The sequence below is a fragment of the Cetorhinus maximus genome, chromosome 15 (genome assembly GCF_964194155.1).
Source record: "Cetorhinus maximus chromosome 15, sCetMax3.hap1.1, whole genome shotgun sequence".
In the NCBI taxonomy this organism is placed as follows: domain Eukaryota; kingdom Metazoa; phylum Chordata; class Chondrichthyes; order Lamniformes; family Cetorhinidae; genus Cetorhinus; species Cetorhinus maximus.
In genome coordinates, this window is record NC_135893.1 from 100,778,505 (window position 1) to 100,804,451 (window position 25,947).

General features: G+C 39.0%; 1 protein-coding gene across 1 annotated transcript in view; it reads right to left on the minus strand.

The window, feature by feature from the left end:
- LOC144691061 (bromodomain-containing protein 8-like) overlaps window positions 1-25,947 on the minus strand; it is an 88,369-nt gene that overhangs the window by 14,846 nt on the left and 47,576 nt on the right. The window contains 8 exon segments of the mRNA XM_078559091.1: window positions 1,107-1,196; window positions 2,584-2,735; window positions 2,843-2,889; window positions 4,938-5,034; window positions 7,065-7,394; window positions 17,520-17,564; window positions 22,251-22,355; window positions 24,855-25,032. Of these exon segments, the coding sequence (XP_078415217.1) occupies window positions 1,107-1,196; window positions 2,584-2,735; window positions 2,843-2,889; window positions 4,938-5,034; window positions 7,065-7,394; window positions 17,520-17,564; window positions 22,251-22,355; window positions 24,855-25,032 (1,044 nt within the window).

The window sequence follows — 25,947 nt, forward strand, 5'->3', positions numbered from 1 at the left end:
AGCAAAACCACATCTGCCCACTTCTCCCCACTACCTCTTAAGCAGCTATCTTTCATTACTTTATTTTAAAGATTATGAACATCTTTTCCTTGCTCCTAAGCTCCTATATGTCACTTCACAACTCATCTGCTTCTTTATCTATTCAGTGTTAAAATGAATTGTCAGAGCATAGCCTCCTTTTCTGTCTCATTCTCTCATTATTTTAAACTATGAAACAACTTACTCTACTCCTTTTAAAATCCTGGTGCGGCATCAACTACTTCCAACTCCCTAGTGTTATTCTTTGTTCTGCTTTTCAACCTTGGTGGTGTCTTGGCTCTATAAGCTTTGGTGTTTCACCACAATTTCTCAACAAAACAACGCAATCTAAATTCTTTTGTTTGTGTGTGCATGTGTGGATGGATGTACTTTCCATGTGGACAGACACAACATATGCATACATCTCCATTACAGAGTGATTTTGCATCCTGGCAAAGTTGAGCCGAGAACAATTAATAGTGCAAAACTAGTCGTGAACATACTCAACTCATGGCCTCCAATTTCCCCAAGGCAGTTCATTTGATTAACTAACAAGATCTTCCATTGTAGTTTTGGCCATGTGCCGGGAGTTAGCCTATTGGGGAATATAGAAAATATGGATAGCAGCTGAAATTTAAAGGGATTAGCCTAGTAAATGGTAAGTAACAACATGCGGGGGCAAATGCCGGTGCAGACACAATGGTCCAAATAGCCTCCTTCTGTGCTGTAATAATTCTGTGATTTTGCAAAACATTGCTTTAGCTTTTTTTAAAAGGTTCAAAACGGATTGAAGTATGTCAAGGCTGGGGAGACGGGATGAAAGAAATGCCAGGCAAAAACAAAGCAAATGGAAATCTAAATTTGAAGGCGTGAAACTGCCTGAAGGAAAGTGGCAAAGTGGAGCAGCAGCTGACAAAGTGAAAATCAGCTGGAATTCAGCTGCCTGGACGCAAAGCTCTGGATGTTTACTACAGTGTTTACCATCATGATGAGGAGGGAAATCCTACATCCCAGTGATCATATTCTTATGAAGCGAAGGTGTGACATACTCCGATTTATTATTTTTCTGTTTTGTATCTGATTCTGACCTGTGGCTGGCTATCTCCTTCCACATGAGCAGCACTGTCCTTTTCCAATTCCTCTGAGCTGAAATCTGATCCTGGTCAGTACTTGTAGATCTGATGAACAGATTAGAATGGTGACTATACCGCAAGAAACATTCAATACAATCTGAGTGAACGTATTTGGTATTAAGTCTTATCTGAGTTGTTTCACCCTTTTCAACAGATGTTCTCCCTTAAGCGCTTCATGTACCATGTATCGTTCATATCCCAAGGATCTGTCAAAGCCGCTGTAATCTGATTGGCAAAGTATGCACAAAAGCAATGTGCATTTCCTCATCATCAACTTTTTCCTGCATGCTCCCTCCTGCCTGTGAATTCTTTTTGATCTGCCTTTTTTTACATCTCTCCATCTTTCCAACCAGTGACCCAATCTGAGAGTGGAAAGCTGCTACCGTGAAAGTCGTCGACACAAACCAAAGTTGCAATGACCTTTATGTTCGTGAGAGGATACATTGCCCCAAGTTATTTTTCTCCTTCCACTTTTTATTCATCTTCCTAGGGCATGCATCAACTGCGCCTAAGATTGCAGGTATGCAAATCTTCTCTGCTCTTGAGCTAAGCATGAAAAGGTGCACCGGAACAGAGTATTAATGTGTTTCCCACGTAATCTGATTCTCCTCATTGGGAAACATTGGCCTGCACTCTGCGTCTTTTCTCGCATCTTGGCTAAGTCATCAAGTCAGCAAAACAGTAAGTCACAGGCATGAACGTATGTCCTACTTAATGTGCCATCATTCTACTGTCCTTTTTCTTTTCTTTGTAACATTAAAGGACATGCATTTCAATGGTATGTTTCAGTAGATACAACGATACATAGACATAGACATTAATATCAGATAAAAACCGCAAAAAACTGGAAATATTAAACAAAAAAAAAATTGCTGAGTTCCAATGAAGACTCCACACCTGAAACATCGACTTGTCCATTCTCTCCAGGAGTTCTGCCTGACTTCCTGATTGTATCCACCACGTTTACTTTAATATCAAAAAGTTGAATACAAACTATTTGTATTATTTTTATGCTTGTACTTGCAGGTACTGGACACCACCCATCAACCGCATTCCTGGTCAAAAATTGGATCTGTCCTTAGTTTTCTGTTTACATTTCTTTCTGCTCACTGTCCCACACTTGCAAAATATCCCACCATTGATGACCATATCCCATCAAATTTGCTCAATTATTTTGGTCATTTGGAATATTAATCTTGCATCCAGCACCAGCACGAATAATTCTTTAATAGAGAGGGGAATTTGAGTCTAATCTATGCCTCAATATAACTTTCTTAATCATGGGTCATAAAATCAATAATTTCATTTGTTCTCAAGATGTGAGACACTCCGGTAAGGCATTGGTTATTGTGTGCTTTAAGGTTAAACATTAAATGATTGGTTCTATAAGACTCTGCACCACATTTCTAATACACATTTTCGGGTGACTTACAGCTGGGAGGATGTGTGACTGCTAGCTGCTGACTCATCCAAAACTAGGAACTGCTGGGAGCTGAAGCTAATGTCACTCTCAGAGACAGACAGCTCTATGCCAAATTCTGAAAGGTCAACATCACAAAACTCCTCTTCACTAGTAGTATCCTCCTGAAACGCAAGTCAAAAAGTCACAGCAAATATTATACCAGGGACATCTTGTATCAGTGGTGAACTTCACAATGTTCCATTTTTAAAAATTTATATTCTGATCATACCTCCAGTAGACTCTCTCTCATAGTGTTGTATTCTACTCTAGACAGTTCTGAAATATGAACATAATAATGAATTTAACTAACATTGTCAACAAACTTAAGTGGAAAATATTCTGGTCCAAACATTTAAAAAAAAAAATCACACTGCCTCCCCGATGACCTAGTGCATTGAGCTCAGGTTCAATTCCCAGCCAATGCTGAGTATAGTAGGGAGAGTATAATTGGCTTAGCACCTATGGGTGAGGGTGGTAAAAAATAGAGAGTTCCCACTCCTGATGGGTTTACACTGACTGATGCTGGAAAATGTAAGTATATAGCTACCTCAGGAGAACAGGATAAGGCTTGCTAATGCCATCTATTATTGAAGACTTGCTGTGCTCACTGACGAACCTCGCAGTTAAAGACTGGCCATTTAACTGAGGTATCCTGCATAATTATGCCTCATATAATCTGTGCTTTCAAGAGAAGATTTCCCCTCTCTCTTGGAAAGAAAAAAGGCTTAAAAAATGATAAACCTTGATCCATTCAGTGCTCCTACAACTCTGGGATTCCGATGTTTGCTGCAAAATCAAATCCTCAAGATTTGTTCACCAGGAAAAACCCAAAGTTCGGATTTTGTCTTTGTTACAGTAAGGAATATCAGTGTCTAGAGATAGAATACCTGTCCACTTTGGGCAGCCAATATCAAATATTCCAAGATAAAGGCAAAATATTGCGGATGCTGGAAATCTGAAACAAAAACAAAAAATGCTGGAAAAACTCAGCAGGTCTGACAGCATCTGTGGCGAGAAAGACAGTTAACGTTTCGAGTCCGTAGAGTCATACGGACTCGAAACGTTAACTCTGTCTTTCTCTCCACAGATGCTGTCAGACCTGCTGAGTTTTTCCAGCATTTTTTGTTTTTGTTTCAAATATTCCAATATCATGTATAACATTTTGATGCAGAATTAAGTTCCATTTACTCTGCTGTGACTTAACCCCAAGGTCACAAGAGCATTCCTGCAGTATAACTAAAGTATTTTATTTTCCCATCTGTCACGTTTATTGCTGCATAGATGGCTATGGACGTTTTTGTACCAATTTATGTCAAATTCTGGGCACTCTTTTCTGCTATGTGAGCCAGACTTATTAGAAACTGGATTGTGATTTCTCAAAAACATTTCACTTAGAGCCTTTACAACTAACCTAGGTTTTTGACAAAGGACAGTTTGAAAAACCTCTGTATGCCCCAGTTGCCCATATTTCTTTTAAATTGACTGCTGAAATTAAATACTGGAAAGCTCACAATGAACAGCAGCCATTCAAGTTATAAAAGTGTGCTCTTTTCAAAGATCATGTACATTTTATAACATCGTGAACTTTACTCTTGTCCATTCATTCTGGAAGTAAAGTTTTAAAGCACACCAAAGTGATACTTCAAAATTTCTATCCAACTCATTATTTGCCTCTATGCAACTTTGGCTGACCGCCCACTAGACAACCACTCCAGCCACGGTGACATAGAAAACCCAAGAATACTTCATGATCTTAGCTTATATTTATCTCTATGACCTTTTATCCCATTCTCAACCAAACACTGTGCAACATTTATATTGGCATTTATGTTCGAGCCAATAGCTGTCATTTGCTTTTGCAGATACTAACACACAGCAGTAAGATGCATTACTTGAGAAACAGTTGCAGTTTTCAATTACCATAGTAATTACGTTAACATTTCATATGCATTGAAGAGCAAGTTCATGTCGTAGAATGCAGCATTTACATAAAGAAACATATTTAGCTTCAAATCACGTTACTGTTTAAGATAGCTCATGGCATTGGGAGGCTCAATATTTGGACTATGGTAAAGAGAAATCCCAAAGTGTTAACATTAATTATGATGTTTAGATAATCAAGTGATTACTACATATAAAAAAAAATCTGTATATTCAGTAGACTATGTCATTCTTAAATTGGAGGTGTAGGAGGGCTGATAGTAAAACAGCTATTTAGCAACCTCTGTTGAGAATAGAAAAGGGTATGAAGATCAAGGAAACAGGTAAAAATGACACATTAGATTATTTATTCCTATTTCTTAAATCTTACAGCAGTAACTCACCTAATTGTTCATTCGCCATAGTGCCATGCTGCACTTCTACAAGAAGTGGCTCAGTCCTTGTATAAAGTGCAAGATAACTGCAACCACTATCCAAGCACTACAGAAACAAGGAATGGAATGCCATGGCATCAATAAGTATGACAGTGTTTGCTATATATAAATTGTTTGTGATCACATACGCAAATATAGTACTAATTTTTCAGTAACAAACTGAAACGATTACATTTTAATTTAATTTTGATTAGGCAGATGTCTGAGGTGCAGAAACCCAGCACCATGCTTCAGAGAGTTTTTCAAACCAATACACTGAGAAATCCATTCAGGTAGAGTTTTGCTTGCCCAATATGGGCTGCACACTTTCTGTTCCGAGGGACAAACCCCACTTCAATAAATTAAGAGAGTTTAAGCAGTTTGGCAACAGCTAGAACACTGGCATCTACCTGACAAAGTGGAAAATTGCCCAGTTATGTCTGGACAATAAAAAAACAGGACAAATCAAAATCAGCCAATTACCACCCCATCAGTCTACTCTCGATCAAAGCAAAGCGATTGAAGGTGTCATCAATAGGGTTATCAAGCGGCACTTACTCACCAAAGACAGATTTCGTCAAGGCCACTCTGCTTCTCATTACAGCCTATGTTCAAACATAGACAAAAGACCTGACTCCCAGAGGTGAGATGAGTGGCTGCCCTCAACATAAAGGCAGCATTTGACCAAGTGTGATATCAAGGAGCCTTAGCAAAAGGGAACTCAAATGGAGTCAGGGGGAAAAATCTCCACTGGGTGGAGTCATGGCTAGCACAAAGGAAGGTGGTTGTTGGAGGCAAACCATCTGAACCCTACGGCATCGCTGCAAGACTTCCTCAGGGTAGTGTCCTAGGCACAAACATTTTCAGCTGCTTCATTAATGATCTTCCCTCTATCTCAAGGTCAGAAGTGGATGTTTGCTGATGATTGTACAGCATTCAGTGCCATTCGCAACTCCTTAGATAATGAAGCAGCCTGTGCCCGCATGCAGCGAGATCTGAACAACATTCAAGCTTCGGCTGATAAGTGGCAAGTAACATTCATGCCACACAAGTGCCAGGCAATGACCATCTCCATCAAAAGAGAACCTAACCATTTCCCTTTGACATTCATTGGCATTACCCTCGCTGAATCCTCCACTATCAACATCCTGAGGATGGGGGAGGCGGGAAGATCACCACCGATCAGAAACTGAACTGGACCAACCATATAAAAACTGTGGCTGCAAGAGCACGTCAGAGGCTGTGAATTCTGTGGCGATTAAACTCACCTCCTGCCTCCTCAGAGCCTGGCTACCACCTACAAGGCACAAGTCAGGAATGCGATGGAATATTTTCCACTTGCCTGGATGTGTACAGCTCCAACAACACTCAAGAAGCTCAACAGCATCCAGGAAAAAGCAGCCTGCTTGATTTGTAGCTTATCTACCACCTTAAACGTTTACTCCCCCCACCACCGACACACCATGGCAGCATTGTGTACCATCTACAAGATGCACTGCAACAATTTATCAAGGCTCCTTCACCAGAACCTTCCAAACCCATGACCTTTACCAGCTAGAGGAACAAGGGCAGCCGATGCGTAGGAACACCACCACCTGCAAGTTCCTCTCCATCTCATATCATTCTGACTTGGAAATGTTTTGTCATTCCTTCGCTGTCACTGGATCAAAATCCTGGAATTCCCTTCCTAACAACACTTGTGGGCAGATCTACACCACATGGAATGCAGCTGTTTAAGGGAAGTGATAGTGAGCCACCTTCAAGGACAATTAGGGATGGGAAATAAATGCTGGCCTTGCCAGTGACACCAACATCCTATGAAAAAAAGAAAATGGAGTTTTGTAGGTGACGTCTGTCAATCCAAGGCAAGCTTGTTGGTACATCAACAATCTAATCTATGTAAATCTATGTGCAATCTAATTTATGTAAAAGATCTTTGTCACTCACTACGGTGCCTGTGGGGGACAATTACTTTATTTCAATATCATATATAGTTGCAAACAAGCACATAAAGTACAAGAGAAAAGTGACGGATCAAGTGACGTTCCTTTCAAGCCCAAACATTTCATGGAGTTTTTTTTCAACTAAATATCCTACCTCAGCCAAATACTTTTGCTCTGAATCCTTTTTTTTTGCTTCCATCTGCTCTCTGGAATGTTCTGCTTTTGCGCAATGTTTTGTGCATTCGGCCTCCTCCTCCTGTCCCGAATTTGCCAGTTCCAGTTGTACTGCCTCTGCCACGCCTTTTTCTGGGAGGACATTTTTAACGTCATTACTCCTCTCATCCTCAGCCGCTGATCCATCCAATTCTTCTCTCTCTTCCTTGCATTTAGGTTCCATTTGCAGGGTCTGTTGCTGAATGTCTTGTTGGCGTATTTCACTTTCTTGTTCCTCATCACTGGTAATCTCAGCCTCCACTTCCACAGCCTATTGAATAAAGTATTGACTACATATAGTAAATTAAAAGGGACGGACATCCACCATAATAATCATTTTTACTTTCATGAATACCTGAGAAGTAAATTTAAGTGAAAAGAAAGATGTAAATCCAAAATCACTTTCTACAAAGAAACCACCAGATTCACATCTGATCTCTGGCGAACTTCATCTGTAAGTTTCCCTTAGGTCAATTTTTCATTTTGAACACTTGCACACCTCAATACAAGGGATTGTGATGAGCAATGGAAACTTTCTCAATTTGTGCATCTAGTGTCAACGTTGAGCGTTTCCAGATAGGGAATAGCAGTCAGCTGCAGAGTAAGGCTCCCTTTTTATCAAACTGAATGTCTCAGTGATGTGAGAGAGAGAAAGAGATGCAATTAAGACAGGCCCCACACCAGCTACTCCTATGACTTCTGAATGACTGCCAATTTGCTGCCAAATTATAAACAGCTTTGTACTGTGGAATGTATCCACCAGGAATATGGCCAAGATTGTCCAAATTAGTTTCAACTGGCAGACTTTCTCTGTGTTTAGGTTCCAGAGGTGAAAAGGATTGTGTCCATCGAAAAACCCACTTTACTATATTTAAATTACAGCTCAGATTATACTGCCACTTGCTGTGCAATATGTTGCATCCTTTATTTCTATCAAATAGTTAACCAGAACCATAATATGAAAGTTTATATTTTCAAAAGTATTCAAGAAATTACATAACAGAAAATCCTTTATATTTAGCAAAACTTGTGACAAGGATAAGTTACCTACTTTGGACAGTTCACTTGTCCTAATAGCTTTTTCTTTTAAAAAAAAAGCAACAAAACACAGTGATATATTTTACATGCAGTTGTTGACATATCTACCATTAAAGGGAAATCAAGTTTTAAAACAACATTGTTACAAACTCACAAGAGGCCCTCTCCTTCTTACCTTGTTTTTAAGTATATTATTGGACTATTCGCTGAGTTCTTCCACCCAGAGAGTTAGGGCAACTTAACATAATTCAAATCACTTTCAAAACTGGGAAAGGGCATGACAATTACTTAAAATAATGGAAGCACTGGCTCCCACAGCAATTAAGTATAGGCGTATGATTTGGTATATGCAGTTGGGTAGGTTCTGACAATTAATGGATAACATTAAACAAAGAATGAGGAAGAATCAAGATAAATGTCTCATTTTTCATTTGTTTTTCAACAACGTGATGAGTTGAGTGCATATGATGCAGTTTTCTTCCTCATGTTAATTTTGCAAACTACATATCTTTTTGTCACTAAGTCTTAATGTTTAATAAACATGAGCCTAGCCCATTAATAGCTTTACAAATATTTTCAAGAGCAGCCTTTATGAAGGGGGTCTCATAAGCAGCTACCACCTCAGTAAAAAGATACTTGAAATTTTAAAATTCACTCCTTACTAGACTATGAATACACTTAAAAAGCCATAAAGCTAATTTTGATAACAATATTTTGTTAGAAATTCAATTCACAACAGTCTTGGCCATCTCATGTTCTTGGTATAGTCTACACAATATGAACCCATTATTTAAATATTCAATTAACAGAATCTATTTCCTTAGAATAGGGAGCAAAAGGAGAGAATGGCCATGAGGCAAGTCCAATTGACTTTGTTATATCATGTTTCATCATTGACTTTAATTTAAAATGACATTTGATAATTCCCTTGTTTTTAAAATAGAGTCAGAAGGAAGCTGTTAATTAAAAGTATTATGGCACGACGGATGATAAATGCCAAGCTGCTCAAATCCCAGAGGGAAACTTGAAACAGATGCCAAAATGGTTTTTACAATTTGTATAGTATGAGGAGCAGTTCTGAAATCAGGAAATGATTTCCTAGACTACTTGTGATGATTTTATAGTAAAGTAAACATTTATTAAAAGAATAAAGGAAAAAAAAAACACAATTACATTTAAACACAAAAATGGCTTCACACAGTAAACAGTACTTTAAAACAGTTCCACAAAGCTTAACTTAGCTACCCTCAGAGCTAACCTTTCCCTTTTCTGTTCAGCAACTCCTTCCCTTTGATCTCTCTATTGTTACAACCAGTCTCTTCAGAAATGCTTTCTTCCCAGAATTGATTAAATCATTCTTTACTTTAGCTCTTAGACTTGTGAAAACAAACTTACCCTACCTTTACCTCACTTCCTTACACCTTTTTCCAACATGGATATATCTCCCTTTGAACTAAAACAACTCATTTCAAACTATTCCTGTTATTGCTTTATAAGAGCATAAGACATAGGAGCAGAAATTAGGCCATTCGGCCCATCGAGTCTGCTCCGCCATTCAATCATGGCTGATAAGTTTCTCAACCCCATTCTCCCGCCTTCTCCCCATAACCTTTGATCTCCTTACCAATCAAGAACCTATCTATCTCCGTCTTAAATACACTCAATGATCTGGCCTCCACAGCCTTCTGTGGCAATGAATTCCATACATTCACCACTCTCTGGCTAAAGAAGTTTCTCCTCATCTCTGTTCTAAAAGGTCTTCCCTTTACTCTGAGGCTGTGCCCTCGGGTCCTAGTCTCTCCTACTAATGGAAACATCTTCCCCACGTCCACTCTATCCAGGCCTTTCTGTATTCTGTAAGTTTCAATCATATCCCCCCTCATCCTTCTAAACTCCATCGAGTATAGACCCAGAGTCCTCAAACGTTCCTCATATGTTAAGCCTTTCATTCCTGGGATCATTCTCGTGAACCTCCTCTGGACCCTCTCCAGGGCCAGAACATCCTTCCTGAGATATGGGGCCCAAAATTGCTCACAATATTCTAAATGTGGTCTGACCAGAGCCTTATAAAGCCTCAGCAGCACATCCCTGCTTTTATATTCTAGTCCTCTCGAAATAAATGCCAACATTGCATTTGCCTTCCTAACTACCGACTCAATCTGCAAGTTAACCTTAAGAGAATCCTGGACTAGGACTCCCAAGTCCCTTTGCACTCCAGACTTCTGAATTCTCTCCCCATTTAGAAAATAGTCTATGCCTCGATTCTTCCTATCAAAGTGCATGACCTCACACTTCCCCACATTGTATTCCATCTGCCACTTCTTTGCCCATTCTCCTAACCTGTCCAAATCCTTCTGCAGCCTCCCCAATACTACCTGGCCCTCCACCTATCTTTGTATCATCTGCAAACTTAGCCAGGATGCCCTCAGTTCCTTCATCTAGATCATTAATGTATAAAGTGAAAAGTTGTGGTCCCAACACTGACCTCTGCGGAACTCCACTAGTCACCGGCCGCCATCCTGAGAAAGGCCCCCTTATCCCCACTCTCTGCCTCCTTCCAGACAGTCAATCTTCTATCCATGCTAGTACCTTGCCTCTAACACCATGGGCTCTTATCTTACTGAGCAACCTCCTGTGCGGCACCTTGTCAAAGACCTTCAGGAAGTCCAAGTAGATAACATCCATTGGCTCTCCTTTGTCTAACCTACTTGTTACCTCCTCAAAGAATTCTAACAGGTTTGTCAGGCATGACCTTCCCTTGATGAAACCAAGTTCCTCTTGGTTCTTTAACATATCAAAACCACTTCTCACTGTTGACTTTAGACCCTCACTCTAGCTCTTAATCCAATTAAATCCTGATTTCCAGTACATGAGAAAATATGCCAGGGTTATTACAAGAAAAATATTACAATTTCTTGTTTTCTCGACAATAGTTATTGGAACATGAGAAGTGGTACTGCTCAGATAATTATGAAATATCAAACATTCCTTCATGGGATTGGTGCAATTAAACTATCTGATGGTGGTGAAATGGTCAGAGAGTGGTCAGTTTCTGATAACAAAGGACCCAAGAAATCCAATTACTCAACCATTTCATCCAACCCCTTAATGGAGGTGACCAATTGGAAGGAAGATTGCCCTAAATACTCAGCAGGGAAATCAAAATCAGTTTAGCTTAGTATGACCCCTTGCTTTTTCAAGTATGCTCAGAGACAGGTAGGGGGAGCATTTGGCATCAAGAACATTGGGGATCTATCAAAGACATGTAACTTGATACAATCTACAAATTTCATAACAGCATTTATCAGCTATAAGACCTGTTAACTGTGTTTGAATGAGAAGGAAACAAGTGTAAGAGATTCCTATATGTAAGGAATTCATTGGCTGCCATAGAATAATTGCTTTGTGACATTGTCACAACATGGAAGAAATCAATACAAAAATAAATTTCTTGAAAGTCCAATGGCCATCACATGAAGAAAATGGTGTTCCTTTCAACAATGAACTTTGTAGGAAGCCAAGAAGGAACAACAACAGTGCGAAAAGCCTCAGGACTTAATGGCCATTTTAACAGGAATGCAGTGGCTTCAGGTTATCCAGTCAGACAAGGATGACAGTTCAAGAATTTTAGATTTTCCAAGGTTCTACCTGCCATGTCATCAAAATTAGTTACTTAATCACCAATGGTCAGAGTGATAGATTACTCTGCATATTGTGGCATTACTCAAGATCTTTCCCTCTGATTTTGGAACCCACATGTATCAAAAGAATTTTTGAACGAACTTGAAATAATTTAACACTGCACACAATGGTGCTATAAGCAATGTTAGTGTGCATTATCCTGGCACGCAAAGTTGGTGCTCCACCTAAATTGTATTAGTAACATGCCATCTGGTGAATATAAAGCTGCAAGAGGGAGGATGAAAACTTATATCCTTTGACAACCTCAGGATGACCCAAAGCACCTTACAGTCAATGTTTGAAATCTAGTCACTGTTATAATGTCGGAAACACAGCAGCCACTTTGCACAAAGCAAGCTCCCATTAGCAGAAATGTGAAAATGACCAAATAATCTGCGCTAAATTATGTTGGTCAAAGGATAGATATTGGACTGGCCATTCGGGGGAACTCCACTCTTCTTCGAAGTAGTGCCATGGGATCTTTTAGGTCTACCTGAGGGAGATGGGGAGTTGCTTTAACGTCTCATCTGAAAGTTGGCACATCTCCAATGTTGCAGCACCTCCTCAGTACTGGACTAGAGTGTCAGCCTGGATTGTGCTTTCAAGTCTCCTACAGTGGTGCTTTTGAAACCACAAACTTCTGACTCAGATGAGACTGTTACCAACTGAGCTACAGCTGGCATTAACATTCCGTAAGCACAACTTTTCAATCGGATATAGGGAGGAAGAGAAGAAGTGCTATTTTAGAGAAGTCAAGCCTCAGGGTGTAACCCATGCAACACCACATGTGAAAAGCACTATGGGGGAAAGGGTATAAGCAGGGAATATAGAATGTACTGCATTTTGTTATATATTATGTTAATCACCAGTCATCACATCTGACAATAGTCACATCATAATTATATGTATTGTTGTTGTGTTACGCTTAAAATACGTTAATATAAATAGCTCAAGATTTTGGATATCACTGCAGATTACTGAATTTCTGCAATCATGTCAAAAAACACAAAAAATAAAATGTTTGTATTTACCTTTACTTTTATTTGAATTTCCTTTTGGCGGACTCTGTTCCAACATACAAGGTGAAACCTTGCTATGCTGCAGTGAAAATAATGTGGGGAGGGAGAACTCAAATTCTGCTGGTAATTTTTCTTTGGTGATGTGTTCAAGGTGAGTGACACAGATGCTGACTAATTAAACATTGACCCACTTTTGGCATCTGGTGTCAGCGTCAAAAACACTCAGATAAGTTGTAACATGGGCCAATGGTAGAATAAAGTTTCCTTAACTCTTATCCAGCAATTTATCTTAATCCCAATTTCAGAAGTATTTACTACTGTACCAATCTGATACACCGACTATCCGTCTGAGATTATCCATTTGAAGAATATTAAATGGAATTTATTATTGTGCACCACACTTTGAATTTAAATCGGATCTTTATAGCCAGAGATGCCACAGCTAAATCTAACTGTACTAACCATACCACACCATTAAGTCTCTATGTGGATTCATATTTGAGATGTTTTGTGGCAACCATTCTAAAAATTTTAATCATGTATTCTGTAATTTTGCCTTTACTTGCAAACTTAGAAGAGAAAAAACTGTAATTTGATCAAAACAGGTGTTGTTGCACCCACTGTATTCTGTCCTCTTGTGACACTACCTACTTATTTGTTACTTTAAGATTGTCCCAAGTCTCAAGGCAGGGCTGAGGTGCATTCAAACCAAAGTTTCATATGTTCATAAATATATAAAACTGAGACACTTACCAAAGATAAGACCACTGCAGAGGCAATTCAACAAAATAACCTTACATTTGAAAAACTGCTCTCAATAACCACAACAAAAAATGCTTAAGCATTGCACATTCAAAGATGTTGTTCTATTTTGTACATGAATAGAAATGCTGAGTTCATCAAGACTGGCATTCTTACTAATGCTGGCTAAAATGATAAATGTCCTATCGTTCATTGACATTAACCAAAATTCATTGTAATGTAAATTCTTAAGGCAATCAGGTTGTCAAAGTAATTTTATTAAGCACATACATTGTTCTCAGAACAAAACCTGTACACTAGAAACAAGGCTGTACAATACAATTCATTCTCATCAATGGTCATGAAGACAGTACAGCTTTATTGGTCTTTACACACACTGAACATTTCACATGGCAAGGTCCTAGAGCCTGTAGAAGATGGTCATTTCTTCATTTTCATATCTGCTTCAATGGCACAGCGACGTCCTCTTGTACCACCATCCTAATGGGAAAAAAAATTACTCTTTTTCACTGCTTATTGGGGAAATATTAAGCATTTATAGTTACAGAACTTTGCTATATTCCAGAACATTACATTTTATGAGGCAGACCGCACATGCATTGGTGAAAGAACAAAAAGAGTGTCTTTAAACAAAAAAATAATTGGCTCAAATAGTTTTGCAATATTAGCACATAGGACTAAAAAGGTATGCTATATTTATAAATGAAGGCGAAAATATATTTGTAGAACAAAGATTCATGCACATTATTAGGGTGATAGTTCTGGAAAGAATAAGAAATGAAGACTACATGAAAAATATTAAAAAAGGGACTGTGGTTGAAGATTGAACATCACAGAAGGGGGGGCAACATCCTTAATATGCAAAACACTCCTAATGCTTTCTAATGCCCAGCATCAACACATTCCATCTTCATTTGAAAAAATTTCAAACTGAATGCATTGCACTTACCTGGAAGCAGCAATTAACTGCTTTGTGGAGACTGTTAACAGTATTTTGTCATCAGCTGATGTCACAGCGCTTGCTGTTGCTGGCTGAAATACATGGGGAAACTAGAAATGTCAACACAGGACAGCTTTTAAAAATAAATTTCATTTAAATTTAAAAAACCATGTTTTTAAACCAGTGATTGAGTAAAATAGAAATTTGTGTTAAATTACCATCATGCAATCACTGAAATAAAGATAAATTTAGAACAAACAAAACTCCTAGATTTCCATGTATTTCAGCCAGCACTGTGACATCATCAGCTGATGACAAAAACCTCTCCAAAGTAGTTAACTTCTGCAACCAGGTAAGAGGAAAACACCCACTCTGAAACTTCTGTGTAGACGAAATGATAAAAATGAATTAGTGTTAGGAGCTAAATGTTGGAGTTGTGTTCTTTGCATTTAATAGAAATTATGTTGGAACACAAAATTTTTATTTGACATTTAAAAGGGAATAGAAGACATAGAAAAAGGGAACTATGTGATTGTACATAACACTTGTGTTAGTAACAACATTAATATGGGCAATTAATTTGCTCCATTGAAACATTTATTCTGTAGATAGGCATGGGTCATTAGTTGTAAAGACGGGTTGAATGTGTGGGATTGAAATACAGTCACAAATACATTCATAAAATGAAAATGTGGAACATTTTGGAGAATGACTGGAAAAATCCAGGAATACAAGTCACATTATTCAAACCAGACCCCTATACAAAATCCAAGACAATATGTAATAATATGACTCGTACTTGGATCTTAAGATAGCTGGGGTTTAATCACAAAATTGGGCTACTGAATCTATTGCTATTTGCATGAACTACTAACAAAACAATTGTCTGAATGGTGAATGAGGCTTTTGAATAGTCAGATGTCCTTATGGGTAGACGGCATTGAAATCGATTTAAAGGTCTTTCAAAGAACTGACACCTTTATCTTGCAAGAGTGGCCATAAAATTTAAGTCTCCCCAATACTTGGCAAATTTCCCCACAGATTCAAATAATACTAAGGACTGTAGCTTGCTCATATCATGAGCATATGATGTTTTGAAAACCATCTTCATGTATGAGGTAAATTTATTTTACTTTAGTCTGGAAATCAGCATGCAAGATATAATATGAACACAACAAATCCTCTAGTTCTACAGAGGGAAATAACTTATTTGAAAGTTTTAACACCTCCATTAAAATAATGGGCAAAAGAACTTCAAACATTCACTGTTATCATTTCCAGACATGAATTAGTAATTAGCCCTTCCTTTCTTCCTGGCTGCCTGACTCAGTGCAATACAGCAGTGAGCAAACTTTAACAAACACACACTGAAATTCTAAGGGGGAAATAAAATTAATGAAATTTAAATATAACGCTTTGCCTTCATTCCACCTTCCCCCTTAAAATATAATTAAACACCCTTCCCAAAAAAAGACATTTTGACAGATAAAGATCCATTTTAATTAAATTACTCCCCTAAAAATCTGAATACTGAGTTTCTCATCTGATCAAAACTCCTGGACCCATTGGGAGAAAAATTCATTTCCATTGCGCCGCTTCTAAAGGCATTATGCAGACTTATACTGATCCCTAGGGGGCCGACAGCACTGATGCTGCTTTAAGTAGCATAGCTGTTGCTATTGTCTCTTTAACAGTATATAATGTTGCTGCTCTTCCATTTCATCAAAATCCCTTTTCATTAACTGAAATTAGCATTTCAGACTAGCATTTCCTAGTTGAAGGGGACGTTGATCCTATTTAAAAATAAAAACAAAAATAATAACAGAGAAACAAAACCTGTATCATGTGCTGTGTTGTGGAAATAACCAGCTTTTAATACTAATACTTTTTCAGCGATTTGCCATTGCTTCTTTCTGTAGGGAACTTGGTGTAAGATGGCAACATGCCAGACAAACCTGTGCTCCAAAACAGCTTACCAAAAATGTAATATTTTTAATATTTTGCTAAATTCTACAGGATGTGATACAGCAGAGCAAAAAAAAAACTGAAGGTGTGAGAGTGATGCCATCTTATCCAGAAATCACCATAGGCAAGTCAAGGAATTGCCTTAGTTGGATGATATGTTGCAAGCCAGGTTTTCCAACAAAACAGCAGCACATGGTTTAAAACGCCACCCAAGTTATTCATAAATATCAATAAACCCTGTCAGTTCCCTCAAGTGAAAGCTGGGACCTGAAGTAAGGCTGTTCAGAATTCACTGAGCAGCATCCTACAGTGTGGGAAGCATCACCTACCTGTTCTGCTGTAGAGCCCTATCAGAGCGAAGGCAGGCTGCATGCCGATGCTCCTAATCGCTGCGTCCTGAGCATTTAGATCACGTGCAATTCTAGCAGTGGAACATGTAAATGCCTTAAACTGTCCTTCACTAGATCTAGAAGCTTTCTTCCATTGGTTTACATCTCTCTGGCTTCTTGAAAATCCTGGCACACAGCATTACGAACGCCTTATTCCCTATATTTCTCTTTATATGTATAGGAAAAATGCTGTTTTGGTTGAAGTTTCTCTTTATGTTGTTTGAATCCACATCTAAACTGAAAGATCTTCCTCCAGACAGCATCTAACTGATATCAGCTCATTGGATACAACCAGCTATGAACTGGCACTAACTTCACAGCAGTCACATGGTAGCTGGTGTAGCGGATCAACAGTCAATGCCACATTTTAATATGACATTTGTGAAACGATGAAATATCAGACATTACTGAACCTAATGAAACAAACTGGGACAATTTCATCAAAACATACTTTCACAGAAAAAACAGTTATGATTTTGACCAGCTATGAACCACAGATTGAGCATTATAATCTGGGTTAACATTCAGGGCAGAACATTCACTTCCAGACTTTGACATCTCCTACAATGAGTTATTATCCACATTTTATATTGAATACTTACAAAAAGAGAGAGAAGAAAGGCAGGAGAGCCCATGGGGACACTGTCCTGTTAAAGGACAAACAAAAAAAAACACCAAATCAGATTCAACCTGAGCAAACATAAGCAAACCAGCTACATTCTCTCAGAAGACATCAACCTGGATTTCCATTCAATGGTATTTTAGTGCTAACAGTAACCCATTTATTCGAATGGTTTACCACTTCGTTATAAATCAATCAGAAAGTCCAGGCTCTTCGTATATCACTAACAAACGATAAAGGATTCCTGGAACATCTGAAAAGTAATTATATTTGCATGACCATATTAACAACTGATGTTACAACAACACTTCTATCTATGATTATATTTCTGGACTAAGATTCTAGACTTTACCAACTGGCATTATAGTTTTAGGATTATTGTATACAGATGGTCAGCAGTAATGAGGATACCTATACCTGCAAATCAAAACTACAAGCAAAGTATAATTGCTATTATTCTTTCATAGGTTAGACATCTGACACTATAAATAAAGGCCCAGCCATCTTCAGCTGCTTCATCAATGACCTTCCCTCCATCATAAGGTCAGAAGTGCGGATGTTTGCTGGTGATTGCACAATGTTCTGCACCATTCGCGACTCCTCAGATACTCCACATCCAAATGCAGCCAGACCTGGACAATACCAATACTTGGACTGACAAGTAGCAAGTAACATTCGTGCCACACAAGTGCCAGGCAATGATTATCTCCAACAAGAGAGAATCTAAGCATCACCCCTTGACATACAACAGTATTACCATCACTGAATCACTGAATCCCCCATTATCAACATCCTGGGGGTTACCATTGACTAGAAACTGAACTGGACTAGCCATATAAATACTGTGGCTACAAGAGCAGGTCAGAGACAAGGAATCCTGCGACGAGCAACTCACTTCCTGACTCTCCAAAGCCTCTCCACTTGTCTGATGAGCGTAGGTCCAACAACACTCGACAAGTTTGATACCATCCAGGACAACACAGTCCACTTGATTGGCACCCCATCCACAAACATTCACTCCACCCACCACCAACGGACAGTGGCAGCAGTGCGTACCATCTACAAGATGCACTGCAGGAACTCACCAATCCTCCTTCCAAACCCACTCACCATCCTGACTTGGAAATATATCGCCGTTCCTTCACTGACGCTGGGTCAAAATCCTGGAACTCCCTCCCTGACACCACTGTGGGTGTACCTACACCACATGGACTGCAGCAATTCAGGAAGGCAGCTCACCACCACCTTCTCAAGGGCAACTAGGGATGGGTAATAAATGCTGGCCTAGCCAGCGATGTCCACATCCCATGAGTGGATAAAAAAACTATAAAACAAAACTGGAAACAGTTTGCATCATACAAACATACGAATTAGGTGTAGGCCACTTGGCCCCTCGAGCTTGCTCCGTCACTCAATAAGATCATGGCTGATCTGACTTTACCCTCAGCTCCACATTCCTGCCTACCCTGATAACCTTTCATCCCCTTACTTATCAAGAATCTATCTACCTCTGCCTTAAAAGATAGTCAAGGACTCAACCATCTTTTGAGGAAGAGAATTCCAAAGTGTTTCAGCCCTCAGAGGAAAACTTTTTTCCTCATCTCTGGCCTAAATGGGCAACCCCTTATTTTGAAAAAGTGGTCCCAAGTTCTAGATTCTCCCACAAGAGGAAACATCTTTTTCACTGCGACCCCTGTCAAGACCCCTCAGGATCTTATATGTTTCAATCAAGTTGCCTCTTACTCTTCTAAACTCAAGCAGATATAAGCCTAGCCTGTCCAGCCTTTCCTCATAAGGCAATCCACCCATTCCAGGTATTAATCTAGTAAACGCTCTCTGAACTGCTTCCAATGCATTTACATCTTCCCTTAAATAAGGAAACCAATACTGTTCACAGTTCTCCAGATGTGGTCTAACCAATGCCCTGTATAACTGAAGCATAACCTCTTGTATTCAACTCCCCTTGCAATAAATGATAACATTGTTAGCTTTGCTAATTACTTCTTGCACCTGCATACTAGCCTTTTGTGATTAATGCATTAAGGTACCCAGGTCCCTCTGCAACTCCGAGCTTTTCAGTCTCTTAACCATTTAGATAATATGCCACTTTTATTCATTCTGCCAAAATGGACCACCTCACATTTTACCAAATTATACTCCATTTGCCAGATCTTTGCCCACTCACCTAGCCTATCTACGTCCTTTTGTAGCCTCCTTATATCCTGTTCACAATAGCTTCTTTCCTACCTTCTTTCTGTCATCAGCAAATTTAGCAACCATACCATGGGCCCCTTCATCCAAATCATTCATATAAATTATAAAGACTTGAGGCTCCAGCAATGATCCTGGTAGCACACCAATCATCACATCCTGCCAACCAGAAAATTAGCCCTTTGTGCCTATGTTTCCTGTTAGCCAGAAAATCTTCTATCTATGTCATTGTTACCCCTATATCATAAGCTTTTATTTCCCCCTAATAGCCATTTGAGGAGGCACCTTATCAAATGTCTTTTGAAAACCTAAGTACCAGTACATCCACTGGTTCCCCTTTATCCACAGCACCTGTTACTTCTTCAAATAACTCCAATAAATTTATTAATCATGATTTCCCTTTCACAAAACCATGTTGACTCTGCCTGATTACTTTGAATTATCTAAATGCCCTGTTATAACATTTTCCCTATGACAGATGTTAAGCTAACTGCCCTAGTTTCCTGCTTTCTGTCTCCCTCCCTTTTTGAAAAAAGGAGTTACATCACATCGATAATCTCACTAGCCATGTCTTTTAAAACCTTAAGATGGAATCCATCAGGACCCGGAGACTTAGCAAATTAATGGAACTGCAGGTTGACAAGTCCCACTCCCCTGGTGATTGTAATTTTCTTGAATTCCTCTCTCCCTTCCAATTCCTGATTTATAACTACTTCTGGGACAGTATTTGTATCCTCTGTAGTGAAGATCGATGCAAAATACCTATTCAAATCATCTGCCATCTCCTTATTTTCCCTTATTAACTCCCCAGACTCACTTTGCATTGGACCAATGCTCACTTTGTTAACTCTTCTTTTTTAAATATCCCAGAAGGCGTTAACTCAAAATTGAAGCATAGCTGAGGCAATGGTCTATGCTTTTATTTGACTATATTACTGTGGTAATAGTTTAAAATGGCAACAGTGTAAATTTTTAAAAAATTATTGGTGTCAGTGTGGTATAGAGACAGGAAATGTAAAAGACTTCCAAAAGAATTGGCTTCTTTTAAAGTCTTTTTAGTTTTGGCTGATTTACATTTGGCACCATTTCTATATCTGATCCCCTGCAAAAATATAAAAAGATTTAATTGTTAATGTTAATTATTTCTAATTTACAACATCCAAACGTTTGTCCAGTTTTTAAATTTTCATTTAAATTATGCTTTGATCTTTTTTGTCCAAAAGTGTCACCATTCTTCTCAAAATGTTCTGCTAGTTTGCCTCACCATGACTTTCTGACTCTGCCCTAATTTAGTTGCGCTTTCATAAATAGGATCTTGCCCAGTTGGCAAAACTGGAGATGCATCAGCCAGGGGACAGGGAGTGCTAGCAAGCATTTTCACAGTGGATTCATCACAGCTGAAACGGACACTATCCTAATCTCACATCTACAAGTCTACTTTAAGCATGATCACCTGAAGGTGATCGGAAAACAGGCCCATTTTCCTCCCATGACCACCCCCACCCCCAACTCTTAGCTCAGTGACAGCAAAAGCAATTGTCACAACCCAATGATCAGACCAAAAACAGAACCTGGGAACTTTCTGATCGGTATAACACGTTATGAGAGTGTGGAGGAAAAAGGATCAACATATCCACTAACTTGTAAAAGAAGCAAGTGGAATTTTTGGTGATTTTCTAAATTAAGATATCATAAGAGTAGTACAATTATATCTTATAAATTATGTTACAATCACATTGATATATGTTGGTAACAACATGTGCAATATAAACAATGGTTTGGGGCATTTTCGACACTGAACTCATCTGTTCACCTTCAATGCTTAACTAAATGATAATATTAACAATACAAGATCAGCTCTGAACATAGCAGGTAAGGTTTATTCATCTTGGTCCTGCTGAGCTTTATTGAACTGTCACCAGAAACATTCCTGCATTAAGTATCATAATTAAAAAGATAAGTAAAGATACAAAGACTGACCTGGCTGCATCACAGAAACGATTAGGTCAATTTGAAAATGTTGCACTTTTGGTTACTGGAAAACTGGCCTTTAAAATCAGTATTCAGCTAATGAAAACCCAACTGTGCAAATTTATTCCTAAAGCCACATCAGAATGACACACGTGGAAACAAATTGCCACTCATGATATGGAATGCGGTTTAATAGGGAATGCCAATATAGTACTGAAGCCAGAAGTCAAAAGAGTCTTGGATAACTCTAAAATACTCCCTGGAGCAGCAAGTTATAGCTGATTTCTCCCCCAGATACAATAATAAGAGCAAGCTTTAATTTCAAATCAGGGTTACCTTTACAAGCTGATATACAGCTTGTGATTGACTCAGAGATTTCCTAATAAAGGTTGAAACTGAGTAATTAATTATTGCAATGTCTACTATCTAATAGCCAATTTTTACAAGCTTCACTGTTTAACACACTAAACTATTAGAACTGATGGCTCTGGCTCTCTATAAAATACTTGTGCTACAGACATACACTGACCTTTTCTGCAGCATCCTGTTTTCGAGTTGACTCACGCCCACGCAGGCTCTTAGCACTGATTCCAGACTCCGATGTTTGCATTATTAACTGTGTGGCTAGGAATTGCTAAAAGGGCAGAGAGGAAAAAAAAAATTCAGAGGAAGTAAAAGATAGTCCTAAACCTAAACAGAAGCAATGTCACAACAGGTTCTTGAAGAATAATAGTGTCATCATTTAAGGCTATTTTTCCCAATTGAAGAAGGGTATAGGATTTTTGGAATTCTTGCTCCCCTTACCTAAATCAATAATCAGACAATGAAGGAATATTTGGAAATTTTACCAGAAGGAAAGATTTTCCATCTGAATAGTTAGAGAGAGAATTGGAGATTAGAGGCCTAGCAGTGGATTTAGATAGGCTATGAAATTTGGCTCAGCAAATGCATTTCAACGCTGATATAGACGTCAAATAATGTACTGTGACCAAAATGCGCATCACCGATGCAAATTCAATCAGATTAAATTAGCAGAGGGAGATTCAAAGGGATCTTGGAGTTATATTTAGCTTTCACTTCCACTATAGTGAAGCAAAACAGCAAATAGAATGCTGAGGTTTATAGTTCAGTGCTGTCTAATAGAAACTGATATGGTGATAGCATTTTTAACTACATGCACAAATTTTAGTGCAAAATGTCTTCCATGCACTTACAGCATATAGATAAATTGTAGTTCACGTGCGCATATTTACTTAAATATTTACCAGTCGCTAACTAAAGCACTCAATTATCAAAAGATGCGTGCTCACTCCTCTTTTCAATTCACTGATTTACCAGCAAACACACAAACAGGTAAGCCATATGAATATGAGTACTGAGATCACAGACTCAACAATGGTGCCTATTACCCAATTTTTTATTTACTAATCAGAAACCTAACTATCCCATCTGAATTTCCAATACGTCACATCTGCCTATTCGCTGAGGGGTCGATCACTGCTGGCATAGTTGAAAGTCACAAAAGTACATGACCTGCAGATCGTAATGAAGGCCTACAATACACCACTCAAACTGCACTTAAAAGAATGGTGTTCATCAGTAATGCAGAGGTTGCAAAACGTAACCCGTGCTGAAACAAAAACAAAAAGTGCTGGAAAAACTCAGCAGGTCTGACAGCCTCTGTGAAGAGAAAGGCAGAGTTAACGTTTCGAGTCCGTATGAAGAAGAGTCATACGGACTCGAAACGTTAACTCTGTCTTTCTCTTCACAGAGGCTGTCAGACCTGCTGAGTTTTCCCAGCACTTTTTTGTTTTTGTTTCAGATTTCCAGCATCCGCAATATTTTGCCATAACCCATTCTGATCTTGATTGTAAAGACAATGAAATATAAAATTACTATCACAGAAACTTAAGCTGCACAGTTTAGGAATGAGAGTTTTTATTTTACTCGTTCATGGGATGTGGGTGTCGTTAACTAGGCCAGCATTTATTGCCCATCCCTAACTGTCCTTGAACTGGATGGCTTGCTAGGCCATTTCAGAGGGCATTTAAGAGTCAACCACTGTGGGTCTGGAGTCACACGTAGGCCAGGCTAGGTAAGGATAGCAGATTTCCTTCCCTAAAGGAAGGACTTCAGTGAACCAGATGGGTTTTTCTGACAATCGACAATGGTTTCATGATCATCATTAGACTTTTAATTCCAGATTTTTATTGATTTCAAATTCTACCATCTGATTCGAACTCAGGTCCCCGGAGCATTACCCTGGGTCTCTGGATTACCAGTCCAGTGATAATGCCACTACGCCACCACCTCCCTAATTGAGTTAACAGAATAAAGTAAAAGTTCAAATGACACCCCCCCAACCATCACCCTACTCTTCCCCTTTCTAAATTGACATTTTTACTACAACGAAAAGGCTTTTTGGTGAAAAAAAGAGACATGTTTAAGCTTTTCATCTTGCCATGGAGAATACACTAGTGATAGTGACTGACAGTTAACTGCCAAACATTGTTTGAAATTTAAACCAGGCAGCTTGATCCAATGAGTCAGCGAATGTCTGTCACTTATTTTGTTTAGCTGAAACAGGTGCAATGTTTGTACATGTTCTGTCTGCAAAGAACAGGGCTCTGTGTACTAGTATACGTAGCTTCCAGTACACGCAAATGTGCCACACTGTGGGCCCAACTGGCAATCTTAAATTGGTTGTCAGCGTAATTCTTAGCACATTGGGGATTATTTAGTAAATGTTGTTCAGTGATTCCGAGATTGGACAACATTTGCCAAATAATCCTCAAGGTCAAGCTGCCTGGTTTAAATTTCAAACAACGCTTGGCAGTTAACTGACAGTTACCATCACTGGTGCATTATCCATGGCAACGCCACTTGCCAATCAGCACTCTCTTCACACAGAGTAAATTTTTGTTTTCCCCTTATGTTGGCATTCTTGCAAAGTGTCCCGATGACTGTAAGATGAAAAGATTAGACATCTCTTTTTTTCAGCAATACCCAAGTTCTGTACTATCAAAAGGGTTTTTTTTAATATACATGGATTAGGCTAGTAACTATTTCAATGAAATTACATATTATCACCATTTACATGTTTGTGAAATATTAAAAGTTGTGGATGTTTTACCTGAATTTGTTCCAAGACATCTCGCTGCATTTCTAATGCCATGTGATACACGTCATGGTCGGAGCTATTATACATCACTGCATTCTGGAACATAAGCATTATGTCTCGCTGAAACTCTGCTGTTGTGCGAATTAAGCCAGTCTCAATATTTTTCTTTATTGTAGATAAATCCATTGGTCTGAAAGATGACATGAAACAGTGATCAATAAAAGCAATCCTTCACATCTACCTCTACTCTCCCACATGATTATTTCCTGGTGATGATTAAATATCTCACTCACTCACTTTTCCTGAACCACTTCATCAAATTCAGGGTTGCAGAGGGTCGGAGCTTATCCCGACAGGCAGTGGGTGCTAGGTGGGATACACCCAGGACGGGATGCCTGTCCATCACAGGGCACACACTCACAGACATATACACTAAGGGGACACACTAAGGGACAATTTTACCATAGCCAATCCACTTAACCAGCACGTCTTCGGATGGTGGGAGGAAACCGGAGCACCCAGAGGAAACCCATGCAGACACGGGGAGAATGTGCAAACTCCACACAGGTAGACACTAAGATCAGGATTGACGGTGGTGCAATGGTTACTGCTGCTGCCTCACAGCTCCAGGAACCAGGGTTCAACCCTGAGCTCGGGTGTCTGTCTGTGAGGAGTTTGCACGTTCTTCCAGTGTTCGCGTGGGTTTCCTCCGGTGCTCTGGTTTCCTCCCACCGTCCAAAGATGTGCTGGTTAGGTGGATTGGCTACGGTAAAATTGCCCCTTAATGTGTGTGTACATCTGAGTGTGTGCCCTGTGATGGACTGGCGTCCTGTCCTGGGTGCACGCTGTCTAGTGCCCATTGCCTGTCAGGATAGGCTCCGACTCCAGCGACCCTGAATTGGATGAAGCGGTTCTGAAAAGTGAGTGAGTGAGATACTTAATGGTCATTCTTTACACTACAAGCAAACAACAACGAAAACATCACTGTACATATATAACACTGAAGTTTGTAATAATTCTTATCACTATATTTCATTAGAAAATGCAGATTATTTTTTCTGTAATTCTGTAGCTCCTGAAGATGTCCATTATTACAATGCCTCTT